Source organism: Lissotriton helveticus, chromosome 8 (assembly GCF_964261635.1).
Source record: "Lissotriton helveticus chromosome 8, aLisHel1.1, whole genome shotgun sequence".
Lineage (NCBI taxonomy): Eukaryota > Metazoa > Chordata > Amphibia > Caudata > Salamandridae > Lissotriton > Lissotriton helveticus.
The window spans coordinates 792,092,140-792,113,496 of record NC_136069.1 but is presented as its reverse complement, the minus strand read 5'-3'; the positions used below and the strand labels follow the sequence as shown (position 1 = coordinate 792,113,496).

General features: G+C 44.9%; 1 protein-coding gene across 1 annotated transcript in view; it reads left to right on the top strand.

Moving 5' to 3' along the window:
- GYG2 (glycogenin 2) overlaps nt 1-21,357 on the top strand; it is a 251,993-nt gene that overhangs the window by 219,998 nt on the left and 10,638 nt on the right. The window contains exon 10 of the mRNA XM_078657607.1: nt 18,792-18,908. Coding sequence (XP_078513733.1) covers nt 18,792-18,908 — 117 coding nt within the window. The remainder of the gene's footprint in view (nt 1-18,791; nt 18,909-21,357) is intronic.

Below are 21,357 nucleotides of genomic sequence, written 5' to 3'. Positions count from 1 at the left end.
CCTTGCTAATAGGCGATAGCGACGTTACCGACTGCTTTCAGTCGCTAACAGGTTGGGTACGCCCACTTTGCATGTCATTAGCGATAAATATCGCTGACATGCAAAGCGGGACCCAAACCGCTCGCTATCGCCTAAAGCTGTCGCTAACTGCTGTTAGCGACAGCTTGCTAATAGAGCGATAGAATTATCGCCGCTTAGCTGCCGAAAACGGCCGCTAAAGCAGCGATAATTGCCTAGCGCCCTGCTTGGTAATATGCCCCTTGGTGTGTGGCATAAAATACCACCTTCCACATGTTACAGGGATATTGGAAGTTAGAGTGGAGTTCCATGACTACATCGAGGAATGCGATGGAAGGCTACCTTCCTTTATAAGGTCACAGAACTCCAAGGTGGCTTGCTGTGTACAGTTGGGAGTATTTTGCTGCTTATAATACAAGGGCACCTCCCCCTCTGCCACCCTATAGCGATCCCCCTATCCCTGCTTCAAATCATTGTTGCATTGTTTCCTATTAAGGGAATCCTCTGGATGCTGGTATGCAGAATAAGGGCCAAGGTTTGCAGTGGAATCTGTACTGTGAAAATAAGCATGCCAATATGCACTTTGTAAAGAGTTGCTGACACAGATGTTAAGCACTTTAATGGAAGGCACTCTCAAAGCTGTGTATGGGTTAGCATTTGTCCTAACATTTGTGCTAACCTGAAGACAGATGTTTGTGTAGTACAGAAACCAAGTATCGTAAATACCTTTTTATTAGCTAGAAGAAAGTGGAATTCTAGAGGAATAGTTCAGAAAAGCTTAAAAACTAGTTCCCCGTATATAAAGTCATATACCTCTTTTCACTATTCCGATCCCTCAAAACACGCCTTTCTTAACCCTCCCTCTGACTATTACCCCCCACTTCCCTTTTAATCATCCCCCTCCACCTCCCTTTTATTCACCCCAAGCCTCCTCCTACTACTGTGAGCTCCAAAACAGGCAAAAAAAATGAATTCTAAATACTTTTTTCTATCCCCCCACGATCCTTTTCAATCCAAATAACAGAGTAACCTGTCCACCACTCAAACTAATTTTATATTTCACCATACTAATTCACCACTAACACTGTTTGGGTTCCAGAGTAGCGTTCTACTCGCCAAATAAAGCACTTCAAAACCCCATCAGGGGAAGCAAGCACTATACAAATGCAAACCTTTTCCCCTTCTCTATCCCTCCACTATCCTTCTCAATCCAAATAACTGACTAACATGTCCCCCACTCATATTACGTTTATATTTTCACTATATTAATTCACCACCAATTCTTTATGGGTTCTGGAGTAGTGTGCAACTCACCTAAAAAGCACTTTGACGCCTCGTCAGGGGTAGTAAGCGTCATATAAATGCACTTACAATACAATATAATATATAGATATATGTGTTTGTGTGTGTGTTTGCTTCCCTTTCACAGTCCTGGCTATGTTGGCATACATTGAGAGTAACATCCCAACTGTAATAAGTTGTTACAGTAGAGTAGCCATGTAATTTTCTAGTTATAGTTGAGTACTAGACTTAAGTGGGAGTATTTTTTCCAGCATTTGCTACTGTGGTTCACTACTGCCATGCAGTGTTGCTTTTGGGATAGTATAACCTAGTTTTCTTCAAAAGAAATTCTTTCAGTTTCAAGGTGACTCGAATGCCACTCTCAAAATCAAAAATGCATCAAGACCCAAACTTCACCTTAGACTGCTTTTTCCCCATCAGGTTTGGGCATAGTTGAAAGCGCTCCATGAAAAGCTGCACATTTAAAGGGTCTACAATAAAGGAGAAGTGGGTACACCGAGGACCTCAAGTGCAGCATTGAGAACGCCATCCACCACCAACTGGGACCAGGTGAAGCTGAAGTCCCTGGGCCTAGCTGCATAGGAAGTTACTTGTTTAGGTGGCAGTGATGTAGAACATGCCCTTTAAATTTTTCATTCCAGTTTCAGCAATAAATATCTGTGGTCGGACCAACACTGGGTCTGTAACCTTGGTCTACCAAGGGACCACAATGAAAGTTTCAGGCCTTTCGATCTGATACTATTCAGCCTTTAACCCGTTCCGTGCTAGTTACGGAACCACTCCGTCATGAGCCACGGGCGCGCTGTGCTCATGACGGAGTGGATCAGTCAGGCCGCGGCCGCTCCACCCACGCTGCCTCAATTCCGCGCCTGCGCGGCTGAATTAATGAGCCGGCAGGGCCATGACAGAACCACTCCATCATGAGCACAGCTCGCCCATGGCTCGTGACGGAGTGGTTCCGTCACAAGCATGGCGGAGCCGCGCGACCCCCCCCCAGCGCCGCAGCAGAATTACCGCTGCGGCCAAGGGGTTAAGAGACAGAAGGAGGGTGTACTACTCCCTTGGTTAGCCCCATGAGTCTACTGAATCTGCCACTTGTAATGACTCTGAGTCTGAAAGCGATGTCAAGGAACCCTCCTGCATTCCATATGGTCAGCAAGAATACAGACTCCACTGTAGCCTGCATCCAAGACCAAGGCTGCACCTCTGGCTGTCTACCTCAGCATCGCTGACAGGCTCTGACAGAACTACCCTCTTTAGGGTACAGTTTAGCCACTTCCTAAGTATAGTTCTTCTCGAGGATTATCCTCAAAAGGAGTTTTGAGAACATACAAAATGACAGCCTCAAAAGAAGCATCATTCCTTAGCTAAGGTGAATCTTAGAAAAAGGCTTAAACCCATAATGCCTACCAAAGAGGTTCGGTATCAAATAGCGCTCTCAGCATTGGAGGAGGCTCATCCTTGTAACCCAAGATGGACCTAGGCCTTGACAAGATCCCCCAAAAAAGCTTCAATGCTTGGTTACTTTTCTGTCTGATGGGGACAGGCCTGTGGATTCGTTACTTCCATACCAAGAACCAATGGAGATAGAAGATATTGTAAGGTTTGTCTCCTAAATGAGGATTTGTTGGAACCATACTTTGCAAAGACTTCTACTCCTCCTGACGAGACCGTACCATGCCGTTATTCTCATAGTCTCAAAAGCAACATTTTGAACTGAAAGCTAAGGAGGAAGATGAGGGTTTCCTTAAAGAGACACAACAAACTAATACTTGTGTATGTTTAAATAGTATTGAAAATATGCAAGGAGAATTTCTGTTGAATTGATACTTGCAGATTCCGCACCACTTCAACATCTACAGGAAGCAGACAGGATCTGGAAAGTTTAAATTGCTTTCCTGCAGCGAGGAACTTTTTTTTTTTTTCACTTTCCGTGGCTGCACGCATTGACACGGCTGTGTTACATTCCTGATCTTTTCATTGGAAAAACTGGACAACACTGCCATCTACTGGTTATTTTTTTGTTTAAAATATTTTATTGAACAAAAGCAGAGGTAGTAATGAGTTGACAGTCATGAATTACAAACTTGACATAGTATGCTTACATTACAGCGGTGTATCACAAGTACGATTACAGGGGAGACCAGTTCTAGCCATCGCCATTTCAGTAGAAGGGGAAGTACAAAGTTCACCTCTATAAACATTCCAGTGTCCCCATTTCTTATCCCAAGTTCCAGGATACCCCCTGACCTTGTAGGCCGTTTTTTCGGACAACATACATACATCCATTGCAGCAACCCACTTGATCAAGAGCGGTTTAGATGGTGAACCCCATTGCATTGCTATCTCACGTTTCAGTAAGAGGAAGCCCAGGGCCGCCCACTGTTGTTCCATTGCAGTGAGGTCTGTGGGATCCCACACATTGAGGAGTTCGCTTTTGGAAGTCAGAGGGACGGGTTTTCCTAGAGCATCAGTCATTTTGCGAACAGCGCGCTCCCACAGGTCCTGAATCATCGGGCATTCCCAGATAATGTGGTAGAAGGTACCAATCTGTCCGCAGTTACGGAGACAGAGGTCAGATGTGCGTCTACCAATTTTGGCCAGGAGGGGAGCGGACATGTATGTTCTGTGCAATATCTTTAATTGTATAAGTCGAAATCTGTGATAGCTGATTCGCGCGGGGACATCAATGCCACCTGCCATTCGACATCATCCATGACTCCGATGTCGTTCTGCCATTTGTCTCTTAGAAGCTGGAAGGTGTTGGGCATGTTATTGCATAATTTACTGTAGGTATAGGATATCGCTTTGGCCTGAAGGGGTTCTGACAAGAGTCTGTCCTCAAGAGGCGAGGATTGTGGAAGAGAAGAGAGGTCAGGGACATTGGCGAGTATGGCATGTTTGATTTGGAGATAGCGGAAGGCCTCGGATTGGGCTAAGTCATATGTCTTTTGGAGCTCTTCGAATGTCAGTAGTTTGCCCTTATGAAGCATGTCTCCTAAGGTAGAGATGCCAATCGTGTCCCACTTGTGGAAGCCCTGATAGTGGCAAAGGGAGCCTAACTTATGTGAGGTCCAGAGTGGGGTGGATAATGTAAGAGTGTCAGCCCAGTCGAGTCGCTTGGTCGCACGGTGCCAGATTGTTATTGTGTGGGACATCGGGCCTATATAACGAGTGCGAGAATGTTTACCATACAGAGCCTCAAGATAGCCCCCGCGGCCCGTCCGATATCTCTCAAGGTGAAAAACAGGGTTCGTGGGTGAACCATATATCCACGAGTTAGTGGCCGTCAATTGAGTAGCCCAATAATAGAGTCGAATATTTGGCAAGGCAATACCACCATCGTACCACCCCTGTGTAAGCGAGGGGAGAGCAATGCGGGGAGAGCCGCCGTCCCATAAGAGGAGGCGGAGGTCTCCTTCAAGCGTATTAAAATAAGAGTTGGCAATGGGAAATGGGCAATTCTGTAGGGCGTACAAAAAACGAGGGAGTGCGACCATTTTAAAGAGGGCTGCTCTGCCCGGGAGAGAGAGAGGGAGTGATCTCCAGTGAGAGATGTCGCTGTGGAGTCTTTGGAGTGGGCCTTTTAGGTTACGGTCATAGAATATTTTTGGGTCTGGGGAGATAAAGATGCCGAGGTATTTGAAGCCATCCAGGGCCACCTCAATTGAATAGCCTCGCGGGAGAGGAGGGAGTGGGCCATGTAGTACGTATAGTATCGATTTGGACCAATTGATGAAAAAGCCCGAGTATTTGCCAAAATTTGTGATGACGTGTAGTAGACTGTTAAGAGAGGATTTAGGGGAGGAGACGTAGACGAGGATGTCGTCCACGTAGAGTGAGATCTTGTCAATCGTGTTGTCATTCCACCGGAGGCCACGGATGGAGTTGTCAGTTTGGACCCAATGAGCCAAAGGTTCAAGGGTAAGTGCGAACAACAATGGGGACAGAGGACACCCCTGTCGAGTACCTCTGTGTAGGGGAAATCGCCTGGATGTATGTCCATTGACATAGACCTGACCCCAGAGATCAGTATAGAGCAGTCGGATCCACTGGATGAATTTGGGACCAAATCCATAGCGGAGTAGGACCTCAAAAAGGTATGACCATTCTATAGAATCAAAGGCAAGCGTAGCGTCTAGGGAGAGGATAGCAGCGTCCTCTTGGAGATGTGGTATCCTACTCATTACGTTGTGGACCCTTGGGAGGTTAAGTGCTGTGTTGCGGCCCGGTAAGAATCCCGATTGATCCTCATGGATCAAGGCTGGGAGGACTGTCATGAGTCTGGTAGCGAGGAGTTTCACCAGAACTTTCACCTCGGAGTTGATAAGGGAAATCGGTCTGTAGGAGCTGCAAATATTAGCCGGTTTGTTAGGTTTATGAATAACAACTATAGATGCTAAGCATTGGTCCAGCGGCAGGCATCCGGCATCTCGGCTCTCCTCGAACATTGCCTTGAGGTGCGGGAGGATCTCACCTGACATGCCCTTCAGGAACTCGATAGGGACACCGTTGGGGCTCATAGCTTTACCTGATTGTGTGGCAAACAAGGCATTGCCAACCTCCTCCGTTGTGAGGTCTGCCTCCAATTCCTGCACGTCAGTCTCGGAAAGAGTGGGAAGTCTCATCTCAGCCAGGAGCAGTTTAGACTCCTCAGCACTGTATCGTGCTCTGGCTGTGTATATGTCCTCTAGGTGGGTGGCAAAGGCCTCTGCTATTTCACCAGGGTCTGTAATGGGAGAATGGTCTGATACAGTCAACTCCGGGATCCACCGAGATCCTTGTTCGCGTTTTTCGAGCCATGACAGCAGTTTACCTGCCCTGTCTCCCAGTTCATACACATGATGGCGAGTCTTCAAGAGCTTGGCCTGTGCTTTCTACAAGGCCAGCGCTTTATATTCCAGTTGTTTCGCGCGGAGGCGAGTTGCCGTTTCGTCTGAGGGGTGCGCGTTGTGGGTTGATTCCAGGTGGATCAAGTCCGTTTCGACCTGGATTAGGTGTTCACTCTGTTTGTGTATGTAGCCAGTTTTGAGAGCTAATGCCTTACCCTTGAGTACTGCCTTATAGGCCTCCCATATAGTTATAGCCGATTTCACGGATCCGACATTTTCCGCGCTGTAGTATTCCGTGTGTTCTAGCAGGCAGTCTTTTATGTCGGGGATTTTTAGGAGCCAAGGGGTTATGATTATGGGGCCACGGGATCTCTGGCGGTGGTGTGTGAATTCTACGATGAGAGGGGAATGATCCGAGATTCCCCTGGGGAGCCCTTTAGGGTGGCGAAAAAGCTCTGTATCAGTTGTGGGGGAGAACAGATAATCTATGCGAGAGCTACTATTGTGGGCATTTGAATAGTGTGTGAAGTAAGAAGTGGTCGGGTGAGACGAACACCATAAATCCTCGAGCCCCATCGCCTGAGTGAAATCAAGTAGGTCAGAGCCCTGTCTGTGTGACGTACGCTGGGGGTGCCGATCTTGGGTATCATTCATTGACATGTTAGAGTCACCACCAATAAGTAGGGGTCCTTGTGGGAGATCTAACATTATACGCTGCAGGGCCTGCAGAGCAGCTGTGCCTAAGGCCGGGGGGATGTAGACTGAGATAACATTCAACGGGTTTCCCTCCTAGATGGCCTCCAGTACAGCGAAACGACCAAGAGGGTCAGCCCACGTCTTTGTACATGTCAGTGCAACATTTTTACGAACCAGAATTCCGGTCCCTGGAGAGCCGGAGGTGAAGCCTGCGTGTACGAGCAGTTTGTAGCCTCCCCGGTGTAGTGCTTGACACGTGTTACCCATCAAATGTGTTTCAAAAGAGCCCCACCCTCTTCAATGTCTACATGAACCCCTTCGCAGCCATGTCAATCCAACACAACCTCAACATCATCTCCTACGCCGACGACACCCAGCTGATCCTCTCCCTCACAAACGACCCCGCTACCGCCAGAACCAGCCTACACGAAGGGATGAAAGACGTCACCGAATGGATGAAGAACAGCCGCCTGAAACTGAACTCAGACAAGACGGAAGTCCTCATCCTGGGATCATCACCCTCCGCCTGGGACGACTCCTGGTGGCCCCCTGCCCTGGGCACTGCCCCCAAGCCAACGGACCACGCAAGCAACCTGAGCTTCATCCTGGACATCCTCCCTCTCGATGACCAGACAAGTCAACGCCGTCTCATCTTCGTGCTTCAACACCCTGCGCATGCTCCGAAAGATTTTCCGGTGGATCCCCATCGAAACCAGGAAGACGGTCACCCAGGCACTCGTCACCAGCCGAATGGACTACGGAAACACCGTCTACGCCGGAACCACAGCCAAACTTCAGAAAAAACTCCAACGCATCCAGAACGCCTCCGCACGACTCATCCTGGACATCCCCCGACACAGCCACATCTCCGGACACCTGAGGGACCTGCACTGGCTCCCCGTCAGCAAGAGGATCACGTTCAAACTCCTCACCCACACAAGGCCCTCCACAACCTGGGACCCAGGTACCTCAACAACTGCCTGACCTTCTACACTCCCACCCGCCAGCTACGCTCCGCCAGCCACGCCCTCGCCGCAGTTCCACGCATCCGCAGAGCCACCACCGGAGAAAGATCCTTCTCCTACCTGGCGGCCAAGACATGGAACTCCCTCACCATCCACCTCCGGCTGACCCAGGACCACCTCTCCTTCAGGAAGCAACTCAAGACCTGGCCAGTAGCAGCCCCCCCCCCCCCCCCCCCAGCGCTTCGAGACCCTTCCGGGTGAGTAGCGCGCTATACAAATGCTATGATTGATTGATTGATTTCCTGGAGGAGAACCAGGTCTGGAGCGTGACTTTTAAGATACTGCATGACTATCCCTCTTTTTACTCTATTGCCTAGGCCATTGACATTCCATGTCATGAGGGAGAGAGACGTAGTCATTGGGGGTGTCATGGTGGCTCAAAGAATGGAAGGCATGTACGGATCATGGGTCTTTGGGGCACCGAGTGTGTCCTGTTGTAAATAACGGTCCTGATGTGATCTATGGCGGAATTCGGGAGAGATCTGGTGTATCTTGATGTTAAGTGTGGGATGCCTTGTGAAGGCACATAGTGCTGTGCAGTTAGCCCCATGTCTGAAAAACCTTTGCAGCGTGGAAGCAAAAACAAAACCAGAAACAACATCAACTTCAGAGCAGGCTTCCCAACCATCCACCACCCCCCCAGGAGAGAACTGGTGTTTCCTAATGTTGAGTGCGAGATGACTGGTGAGGGCGCGTAGCGCTGTGTAGTAAGCTTCATGCTTAGAAAACCTCTGTAGTGCATAAACAAAAACAAAAACAGAAACAATAACAGTGTCTTAGCGACCTTCCCAACTACCCCTGTCCCCCCCAAACCCTCCGCCCGTCCCGTATCCCTACCCCCAACCCGCCTCCCTGCCCGCGGACTTAAAACTATCCACTCCCCAACTAGGCCTGTTGCCCTCCCGAACATGAACGGGGTACGTGGAGAGCCATAGGTGCCCTCGCTAGCAATTGACAGGATGATATCGTCTAGTGCGGTCAAATGCAACTTGCATCAATAACAATATTCACATAGTAGATCACAGTAACAAATTAATCGGAGTAGGCCATGATGGCTGGAGCTAGAGGAGGGTAAGCAGAGTCAAATAGTGGGTTGTACCCAGTGGGCCCCCGGCTGGCCCCACGCCAGAGGCCCAATCTATATCAGTTCAGACCTTTGGCAGTGTCCGGCAGCAATAACTAATGTATACGGACAGCATGCACACACCCGATAGGATCAGGACAATCAAGTTCTGTAGTGTCTCTCTCTCCAATTAGGCATAAAGCTCATCACTTTACCATGTTTCAATAAGCCGCCCAGAGGGCCAAGGATTGCCTCCACTGTGAGGGTACTGGGTGAGTTAGGCTATCATATCCTAGAACCATCTACATGAATAATACCATTCACAGGTCATAGGAGAACATCAAACGGAGCAAAATACACAATTACAGCAGAACCAGGAAAAGGATATATATGGATCAGGATAGGTTGCAGATCGTTAGATTGAGTCCAAACCGGAGAGGAAGGTCGTGAAAGTTGAGGGTGGAGTTCATGGCTGCGATCTGGAGAAAAACCTGGTGGCACAAACCAATGAGAAGGTCACCTTCGTAGAGTCGAGATACGGTAGTCCATTGTAGCCTCAACCAGTGTGGATAGCTCTGGCAGTAACACCGTGTCATGACGGACTAATGAAGAAGCGGATCTTTATCCAAGGAGCCAACAAAGAAACAAAGAAACGCATGACGGGGAGGCAAAACATCTCAGGCTGTGCAAGCTTAAACAGACTAGAACAAGAGTGCTCCAATTGCTGGATAAGTCTCCATCAAGTGATGCGCTGCTCACCCTGAGTACCGTCTGCGAATAGGTCCTGACTTTCAGGTAGCACCTCTGAGTCAGAGCGATCTGCGGATTTCCTGCGACGATTCTGAGTGGTCTTAGCCTTTCGCCATCCTTCAAGCCAATCCCACACCTCAGCAGGGGATTCAAAAAACCAAGTTTTGCTCTCTGATTCAATGCGGAGTTTCACGGGAAACAGCATGGAGTACCTGATGGATTGTGCGCGGAGCGCCTTCTTCACTTCAAGGAAACTGCGCCGACAAGCCTGCACTTTTACAGTGAAGTCCGGGAAGATCATGATCTGTGCGTTGTCAAGTCGCAGCGGGGGCCCCGCTCGTGCCGTCTGGAGGATGACATCTCGGTCACGAAAATTAAATACGCGGGCCACGATAGGGCGGGGGAGCACCCGGCTTTGGCCTGCCCCCCGGAACTCTATGCGCTCTTTCTATGGAGAAGTAATTGGAAAGTTGCTTTGGTTGGAGATGTTGTAAGATCAGTTTCTCCACAAAGAGATCGGCGGCCGGCTCTTCAAGACACTCCGGAACACCCAGGATGCGGAGGTTATTGCGTATTGCGCTTCCTTCATAATCATCGATAAGGAGCTCCATTTGTTGCTGTTGTTTCTGAAGTTGGGCCACTTGTTGCTGTAGAGTGGAGGTATCGTCTATGAGAGCTGAGGTTTTGATTTCTATATCTTTTACTTTGGTATCCATTTTCCGAAGATCCGCGCGTAACAGCGTCACTTCTATATTCACAATCGGGTCTCTAATGAGGACCGGACCCCAGTGATCGCCTCCATGACATCGTCTAGGGTGGGGGGGTCTCGTCTGCGGAGGGGGAATCACTGTCTTAGGTATAGTATCAGGGGCAGTGTCTTTAGGCTCCCCCTTAGAGCCCCAGGATAATTTATTGATTTGTCTTTGGTTGGGGGGTCGATTCCCCTTACCGGAGGCCATTGTGAAGTGCAGAACTTGCCGGAGGTCGCACCGACGCATTCTCGAGTGTCACGCAATTTGGAGGGGGGGTCCCTCGTCGATCGTAGAGGGGAACGAGCCTCGCTTATCCTGGAATATACGCCTCTGAAAGAAATTGCAAGTCTACAGGGTCTCAGCTGGCGGGGGCAAACAGCGGTCCACAGAAGGAAGAGGGGAGGCAGGAACACCTCTCCCAATCAGGTAGGCCCCACAATTTAAGTCTCAGGTCCATGGCGGGGGAAAGGGGAAGGACCCCAGCTTCCTGGTCAGATCGAGCGTGGAGGGGTGAAAGGGCTGCCCCGGGTTACCACCTCCCCCGCAGTGCTCGGGAACCACAGGAGGGGTCACAGAGGCAGGACTCAGGTCGGCACTGTGGCGCCCCGCACCCACTATAGAGTCTAGTTCAGGGTGTAGAGTGGGGTGTAGACTGCACCTGGCTGTATCCTCTGGGCAGCATCAACGACCCCGGGAGGGCCGATCGTCGCAAGGTGGGAGTTTCTCGCACTTCAGGAGTCTCCAGAAGTCAGGGTGGGCACTGAGACCAAGCACCGCGTCATAGAGGAGGAAGGGTGAGTGCCATTCACAGCGCGTCAAAGTAGGGCCCAGGGTGATGTGTGGTCACTTATCCAGCAGTCTGTCAAGATGCCCGGAAATCTTTCCTGCCGTTTTGGCCACGTGGCCAGGCAGGGGGAGGTGGTCCACTAAGTGGGGCAGTACGCCTGTCCGCTGTGTCGCTGAGCAGAAGAGAACCGGGTGCCACCGGCAGCTGCAGGGCGGTCCCTGGCAGTAGGCCCAAAGCCGGGGACTCGCGGGAATGTAGGTGCGGGGCGGCAGGGAGGGCCCGCTAATCACTGTGTTGCTCGTCGCCCGGGGGGCCAGCGAGGCGGGGCCAATTGGTAGTGGTGGGGAATCGCCCCCACAAGACTCGACGAGGTTGCTTACAGGGGTGTGGGGCTATTGGACGTCAGGAGCGGCCCCGGAGTTTGCTGCGAGGCGTCCGGTACCCGCGGACGCCATCTTGGGCCGAGGGAGGGCTGACCGTCGGAACCAAACTCCGGCGTGTAGGAGGACCCGGTGGGCAGCAGAGGCCCAACAGGGGCGCCCAGAAGGTCTGTGGTTTTGCGGCTAGCGGTCATGGGCGGCCTGGAAGCACTAGCACAGGATAGGCAGTGGTGTGTTAGCGAGGGCCGAGGAGCCGCTTCAGGGTGCGACAATCCCCCAACGGCTGTAAGCCACGCCCCGGTTATTTTTTTAATTGAATTTAAAAGAAGGGTCTTGTGTACATTTTCTCTTCAGGTTTTATGTTGCTCGGGTAGTTAACTGAGTACTGGTAGTCAACTTGGATATCAATTCGGATATCTTTGTTTTTAGGTTTCGCCTGTACAAAAAGCTTATTATTAATCACATAGCTGAAACCTAATGCAATTGTTTCTGCAGTGATTACTACGAAGACTTACTTCTGAAGTCATGCAACTAAGTTACGCCCCCAATCCATTTCCTCCATTTTTCACTTACCGTGATATGTTGAGGGACTGGGGGACAGGGACTTATTTATACGTTTAGGTTTCTGTGTTGATATATAACAAAAGAGTTCCTTCCCATGTTGATGGATGGACACTATCAATGACTTTTATACATTGTATTATGCTGTACGCCTCTTGTTTTCTTTATTTTCACCCCTTAGCTAAACAATTTAACCCCCACCAAAACAGTCCCCAACAGAAATGTAACAATTAAATAGTGCATAGTAACATTTACTGGGCAGGTTCCAAAAGAGCATGAAAGGATACCCAATCAAAGCCTTAGGTCTCACTCTTTTACGGATTGTTAAAGCCTTCTTCAATTGAAAGTGTCATCTTCCCCCATAAATAGCGACTGATGCTAATTTTGTGAATTAGGATGTTACGTGTCAACTTAGATAACACTTTATGCCTTTCTTCATATCACTAAAATGCGCGATGAGCGAGCCCAATATAACTAATAACAAGAATTGGCAAAGCAAATAGGTCTTGAGGCTGGGACTTACAAACTTTGCAAGTGCCTTGTTGTGGATGATCTACATTGTTAGGGTTTTCTCCAAATGGTGAGCAACAGTGTAAAATAAATAAATACATTTTTAAAAAGTTATGATAATCCATGCTCAGTTGGTTGCTCGGCATTCTGCTGGTGCACACTTGTGCTGAAGTATGCATGCAAATACATCAAAACACATAAGCACCAGTAGAATTAAACTGACACCAATTGTTTTAATATTTCATTTACCGATCCAAGATGGTGGATGTCACTTAGATCAGTAAGTTAAACATTAAAAAAGTCCCTAAAAGTGAGCAGTGAAAGGATAGAAGACAGTCACTCAGAAAGACGATCAAAAGGCAATGCTTCAGGGGAGGGACACGCACAAGATAGACAAGCTGGGGCAAGGAAAGCTATTGAATAAAAAGGAAGCAAATGAGAGTGACAATAAAGCCAACCAGCGGTAAGCAATGACCGGGCTGCAAGCCCCTGTAGGTTCTTGGTAAGCCACAATGTCTTATGCAACCAGACAGCTTGTGCTATCTGGTAGACTCAGTGTGAAAAGTTATATAAGTATATCCTGCAGAAAATACTCTCTCTAAAGTGATATGTAATAGCATGCCCTATAAAAAAATGTATTTGACATTAGTGCATTCACTGGCCATTCCGAAACCTCTTGGGCCTAATTATATCTTTAATGGGAATCTTGGAATTCCAAGATTTTAGACATTAAATGCATAGGATTTTCGCCACATGATTTTCACAACTTGCAACCTGACAGAATTTGTGCAGAGAAAAACAAGATGAATTTGTGTTTTCTCACCTCATATTTGGGTTAAACAAAGTATTACCAGATAATCTCCTATTCCAGGTGTAGAAATCTGAATGATATGGTAATAATGCAACCAGTGGTAGTAGTAAATGCCTAGGGTATTATTGCTGCAGCAAGAACTACAGGACTAATAATACTTCCCTCTCTATTCCGTTTGAAATGCCATGTCCATTTGAAAATTACACGTCCAGTCATAAAACTGTACAAAGGAAAATATGTATTGACTTAGATATATCAAGCCCATTCGAGAGTGTTCTGCCCATTTCTCTTTTCTGATCCCTTTTGCCTATTCAGAATTGCCATGCCCAGTGAAAAGCTGATTTTAGATACCTAGGGGGGGCTTTTACCATAATGAAATACTGATTGCTTTATGCACCTAAAGCAATACTATTTGATTGTGGTATACCCATCCTCAAATGATCTAAGAATTTAACTAACTAGGTTAAATGGCTCATACCTAGATAATTTGCACAACCAACCACTGATTCCACTATGACATGATTGGGTATTAGAAGAGTGTAGCGCTTTGGCAAATACCCCTTTTTCTTTTGCCAACAAAAAGCTGAAAACAGATAGGTTATACCATGCACAGCAGCAATCCTATTGCATCAAAAATACAGCACAGATTTAGAATGCTCTGACCCTTTTTTTCTTACCTTTGCAGATAAAAAGTGTGGCCCCCTTTTAAGGATGATAATAAGAGAGTTGTTAAAGAAGTTAGGCACCTGACCATAGAGTTTAACCAAGAAGGTAGCGAGGGAAGCAGAAGGTAGAGAAGGCTTGCTGCTCTCTGTGATCTGGTATGAGGTCTTGGGTGCATGGCCCTGGGCAGAAGAATATAGCAGAGAACACGTGTTCCATCACTTCTCTGTTTGTCACAAGAATCTCACATTATGTATGGAAGATTATCCGTGCTTCCCTCTGATGAAAATGGAAAAGTTGGCACAGTAATATCCTCATTCCTACAGAATTCATTGTACAATGAGCCGTCCATAGTGTGACATTATGAATCTATAGACAAGGGGCTAGATTCACAAAGATAAACTGAGATGAAAGTCTAACTTTACGTATTCACAAAGGACCTTTACGAGTAATAAATTAGGCTTTTGTTTCAGTTTTGGTCTCAGTTAAACTTAAGACCACAACTTAAGTTTAACTGAAAGAAAAGTCTATCTTTGCTACTCCTAAATGCCCTTTGTGAATACTGAAAGTTTGCAAGTTAGACTTTCATTTCCGTTTACCTTTGTGAATCGGGCCCAAAACGTGGTAGCGATGCTTCTAAGACTTGCTTTACTGTATAAATCAGATTTCATGCCGAACTCTCAAGCACCTCCCTCTTTGTGAATCTGAACATATTCTGTTGTGCTATTTGGATTACTCCAGGTGCATACACTGATTAATCTTAATATTGTTGCCTACACTGTGAACATAAAGCAAGAAATGCATTTATATCTGGTCATAACTTGGGGTTATATCCAATAAGAAGAGTAACTATTAAGCTCACTTAAGTAGGTATATGCTCTCATAGGCATACCCATGCCAATAGGTATTGGAGACTGAGGGAAGATAAAGCAGTCAAGTAGGAAATAGAGAATTAAAAACATTGTATTTGGCTGAGAATGAAATGGGGAGGTGTACCAGAGCAACCAATGGGGTTCCTTAAAAGTTATTTGTTCTCAATCTCTGTAATGCAAAGTGAGACCAGAAGAGAATTAAGGGAAAGTTTAAAGGCCTTACTAAAGGAAATGAAAGGAATATACAAAAGAGCAGCCTCCATCAAGGCTTGGCATAAAGATATGACACTGACGGAATATGCTAGAGCAACTGACAATGACAAAGTGGTATACCCAGTACAGGAAACAACCGTTACAACGCATGCATTACAATGCATGCTTTTACCCAGCATGCCATTACAACGAAATTGGCGTGCTCTAACATCTTCCTTACTGTTGCACAGACTGGAGTTGGAACAGTAAATTATATTATTCTAAACTCCAGCGCACCCCTGACAGCAAGTCGGGGTAAAAAATTGCATTGTAACAGCATGCGGGGTAAAAGCATGCCTTGTAATGTCATACAACCACCCAATACCTATCTTGGTGGCAATATAAGGAGGGTAAATCATCAGGGCTGGACATGTACACTTCAATATTCTATAAATCATTCTACACAACTATTTACTATCCTGAGGTGTTTCTTTAATTCTTTCTCAGTCACAGGTTCATTCATTAAAGAGGTCATGGGGCAGTTACTCCTAAACAAGGCAAGAACCCTTCCGTCTTACAGGACGATCTTTCTCTTGAATATCAACATACATTTAAAAGGGATCCTAGAAGCCAGATTGGTACTTGTATTGTGGGGTCTGATTTACTTGAATCAGTCAGAATTTATAACTGGATGAATCTGTGGAAAAATAAAAATACATTATAGAGATTGTTCACAGGACGCAGAAGAAGAATTTACTGCTCTATCGCAACACTGCCACCTGAAAGTACTTGGAAAAAACTCTAGAAACTTTTCACCCAAATTTTAAAGAATAGCTCCTAAGTAGATACAGAAACACAGAGCAAGCATTAGAGTTAATGGACACGGGGGGAAGTCTCCTCCACTGATAGTGGTGCAATAGAGAAGGGGTAAGATTTTCAAAAAAAGACACACAACGCAGTGCAGCACCAAAAGAGGCTTTGATTCATTGAGTGACATGGAGGGAGCAGGAGAGTGCCATATCTGCAGAGGTATGGGTCTCTACTCCCCGTTCCCTAGCGCTGGCTCGGATTTCAGCTGCTGTGCTCCAGGCACACAACTTAGCGCCATAGCGTTAGGGTGAGTGCCTGAGTGTAGCATAGGTTATGTACAGGAAGGATACCCTTCCTGTACAAAATACTATGACTAGACAAGTTGAAACACATTTCCCACTTCGTATGTGTGCTGCACAGTGCAGTACCCATGCAAAGTCAGAAAAGAAAGGAGAAATCTAAATATTTCTCCTGTTAACGCCTCCTTTGAAGTGGCGTTAATGTTTGGCACTAAACCCTGACAACAATTGCTTGTAAATAGTGTTGTGCGTCAAAAGGCATGGGTGGTAGCATAGGAACTCCCATGCACCACCCATGTAACGCCCCCCTTGGTGCTAAATACCGCAGTGCAACATGCTGCTTTGTGTTACTTTCAGTATACTTTCCAGAGCAAAACAAGTTTTGCACTGGAAAGGGAATTAGGAAAAAACATTTTGCGTTGGTTAGCATCACTTTTGTGACACTAACCCAGCGCAAACTGTTTGTAAATCTACCCCAAGGAGTTTCTACATTCACCATTATTGTTTGCCTTTACCCTGGAACCAATAAATCAAAAAGTATGTACGAATAAGAATTTCAAGGGCATAAGGATAGGAAAGGATGAGCATAAATTGAATATATACGAAGACGTGCTGATGTCAGTTCTGAATCTCATTCAATCTCTTCCGCCTTCAATGAAAGCAATAGAGGTATACCGAAAAATCTCAGAACGTAAGGATACCCAGTGGAAATCCATGGTTTACAACATCTTCACACAACCAGGCCAGGTATTGCTGCTGAAATCACTTATTCCTTTTCAATTGGCAGGGAATGACATACCATACTATTCACACTGTTGCATTCCATCCAATAAGACTTACAGTCCTGGCATGTGGAGGGGACTTCCCCTGCTTGGCACACTGGCAGCAGTTAGGTTAACAATGCTGTGTCGGATTCTTTTTCAAATTCAAACTTTACACCTGCTTGTTGCCACCTCATTGCTAGTGAAGCTTCAAAAGGCAAGGAATGATTTTATTTGGAAAGGGATACAAACTAGGATTGCTAGACACCTACTCCACTTATAAAATCAGAGAGGAGGACTAGACCTCCTAAGTATCATGAGTTATTATTTCAGTAGACTGGAAGAGGTGAGATTCAGAGGACCAGTCTAAATGGCTTGTCCAAACCATTGCTGGGACTTCAATCTGGAATGCTCCCTTGCTGGAGAGAAAACATTGCTTCTGGGATTTATGCTCCTCACATATCACCAGAATACCATTGGCGACCTAGGTCCAGGTCTCTAGAGGGCTAGGCTTATCTACGTATCCAGCACCATTCACTCCTTTCTTGAGTAACCCTGACTTCACACTTGGGCTGACAAGAGCTCCTCTCGTGTATAGAGGTCGAAAGGTTACACTATTTGATGAGTCAAGCTTCGAGCCCTTGAAGTCAATGGCAAGTACTATAGCTTACCAGAGGGTGAAAGACTCCATTATTATCAGATCTGTCCTTGGGTTCCACACCAAATAATAAAACTGTGAGTGATACGCGTCCTAACAAAAGTTGATAACTGATTTTTAATTGAAAATACATCATAAAAATCCTGCAAAGGATATATACATGGGTCAGAATGATGGGAGGTGGTGTTAAGAGAACAACTGACTGAGAATGAGTGAGATGATATAGACACAAGGACATACTTCTTGGCAAAAAGCATTGCAGGAAGGGAAGCAATAGTTAAGAACCAATTGGGTGGCCAGAGTAATGTCAAAGCACACCTGTCCCAATACAATACTTATTCTAATGACAATAGTGAATCAAGTCATTACTAAGTGGTTAGTCACTCCCATGCTGTACAAGATTGAGAAATCATTTCCAAAGCATGAAATGCAGTTGCGAGCACACCCAAATGAAACACCAAATTGTCTTCTCAGTCCATCGAAACATTTTCTATTATTCTTTAGTTCTCAAGTTAAACATGTTCTAGCCCACCAACTTGTGTTCCATCAAATAGGTGTAATCCAGTGACTTCACTGGGGTTTCTCTATATATACCGTGTTTGCAAACGATTTGCTACTGAAACTTTGTATGTGGGTCTGGACAGGGAATCAGCGTAATGCTGGTCGGTAATTTGAAAGGTTAGGGTGATGCACAAAACCAAATGTCATCACACAAAGCAACCTACACACTGTGATGAATGGTGAAAAGAACACAATGTGCCATTACCTAAAAAAATACTGAATAATACATAAATATGTATGTGTCTAGAAATTGCAGCTGCAAGTGAAGAATATGCAAATATTTCTTGTCGACTGTGGAGTTAGGTTCATAATTCTTTTGTACAGCTAAAATATTCCAATTCCCTACAGAAACATAGCTTATCAACCTTCAGAGTTGTGTTGCAATGTTTGTTTCTATTTCTCTTCATCATCAGGTTTTTTCACTATCAATATAGATGTTTAAAAGTTGACATATTGCCATTAACGAAGCTAAATGGGTTATCTTTTAGCAAACTGAATTTAAAGCAGAACAGGACCATGCTGCTGTCCATCTGTCACAGCCCAGCATAGAGCTGTATGTACAAAACTACCCAGAATCTGTCTTTGTGGACACCAACCCGAAACTGGTATTTGCAACTTTTGTTATTGTGTGGCCTATCTCAATTGGATATGTTTTGCTTTGTATTGAACTGGTCCACGCTGGAGGCCATTCATATAATTACATTTTAATTTCAATCCAAAATCAATCATCACAATCTTTTAACCCGGCTTTGTAATCTGTTGACGGTTTCTAACTTTTGTTAATGAAATATGTAATATATGATTAACATATGCAATTATCGTTGAACAACTTGTAAGTATTCCCCTCAAGAAAATATATTTACTTCTCTCGAAATAGAAACATAAAATACAGAACAGAACAGATAATATTGGTTCCCTTCCTAAAATAAAATCTGTAGTGACAAACATTGATTGCGATACATATATGTATAAATAGATTGTTAATTTCACTCATTTTGTAAAACTTTCTCAATGAATCCACCAAGACTTTAGGATAGCATTATCTCCTCCTAGGTTTCCAAACCATCATGTTAAATCCCACTACTACTATGGTTGATCTTTACACAAGTTGAAGTGTTTTGTTTAAAATGGGACCATTTTTCTGGTGTTGAATTATCTAGCTTTCACGTAGAAAGCATTCAATTTTCAGGACACCAAACTATCTTCTTGTTTTCAGAATTACTCTTTTCCTATAATAGTCCATTTGTCACAGTCTTTTAGGAGATCTAAGAGCAGTTCAATGTCACCATTTGGAACGGGCAATTTCAAATTACTATTAATTTACATTTTTTATTTTTATCAAACATTTTTTTGGGGGTAAACCCACTAAACCCCACTCTTTTATTATTTATATATATTTTATTTAATCTGCTATATTTTAGGATAAATATGACATACATTTATTATATTTATGATATATGTTTTAAATTGTGTGTGTGTGTCTATTACTCAGTGGTCGACGCTGCCTAGTTATAGTTAGGTCTGCGTTTCTATAGGAAATTGTAATAATTATGGTGTTGTTTGAAGAAGTTTCACAAAATATTCCCCAAAATGTCTCTTTTTTGCTAAGAATCTCCATGGAAAGTTTCAGAGTGATCCGGCAAACAGGGACCGAGAACAAAGGGGGTTCCAAAACACAAAATTCCCATGCCTTTTCCATAGACTTTTTTTTAAACACGATACCGTGAATACTGCTGGACGAAATTACAACCAATTTGTCAGAAACCTAGATCTTGGTCCAGATTGGTGTAAACCCATTCAGTAGGTTTTGAGAAATCAGGGTTAACAAATATTTGTATATCTGGATGGTTGGGTTCCAGAGAGTCCTGCCAAGCATATTGATGCCTCCTGACCACTCCAACACTGCCAGGGAGCCCTAATTGTAATAGGATGGTCAGGAGACCGCCGCTGCCGTGCCCACCCACCGCTAGACTCATAATCGGGCCCAAAGTATCTAAGTTTTGCTTTGATTGTCATCATATTTTAATAGATTACATTTGAGTAGATTGATAGCAATAGATAAGTGGATACCCCGACACAAAGAAGATATTTAGACCATAGAATTGGAGAAGGCAGATGGCAGTTAAAGGATGGCTGAAAAGTCCTAGCACATAGGGGTGGTGGGCTGCAACTGCACACAGCTTCAGGCTACATTTTAAAAAGTAAAACACATGCCTTGATGTGTTGAAACATCTATGTTAATAAATAATTTAGTAAATAGGTACAATTAGAGTTTTATGAACTCTGTACATAAATTCACTTCCAAAAAACTAAAACGTTGATGAATGTATAAACAAGTAAATCCAAAATTGGTAATTAATGACAGATTTAGTCGTTTTTATTGCTGTGAGTTGAACAAAAAATATTAGATGAATGCAACATAATTCAAAATGCTTCCCCATACCTTGCAGTGCGAGGCAAAGCCCTTTTCTTGAGTGATCACCAAGGGGTAAATTTATCGAGATGGAAATTGGAAGGTAATAGGAATAAAGGGCGACAAGCAGCCTCTTAATTTGGAAAAATAGCTCATGTCCAGTGGAAGAAATCCTAATATTGTTGGCAACTTTGGAATATGAAAGTTTTACACTGGTACCTTTTGCATATAATGTAATGTTTCTTTACTAAGTAAATGGCCAGTGATAGAGAAAATAAACAAATATCCGTTTTGGTACTTTATGAAAGAGTAAACGTCATGTAAAGTTAAGTTTTAAATCTGATTCCTTAGAATTGTATTTTTCTTTATTTGTAATATAATAGTAGGATTCCTTTATATTGGAACGTTAATATATGAATGGGAGCTCACTCCCAACTGCTTAGAATTGATTGTGTAAATATTCTTAATTGTTGGTAGTGTGGTCGGTAACATTATTCTCATCATAGAGATCATAGAGATTACTATTGTATGTAAACATAAAGCTTAACTGTGAATTGAGCTGCAACCACACTTCACAAATTTAGCAAAACTACCAGTTTAGTAATGTAGAAAGATTTTGAGTAATTGCCGTGAGACCACTA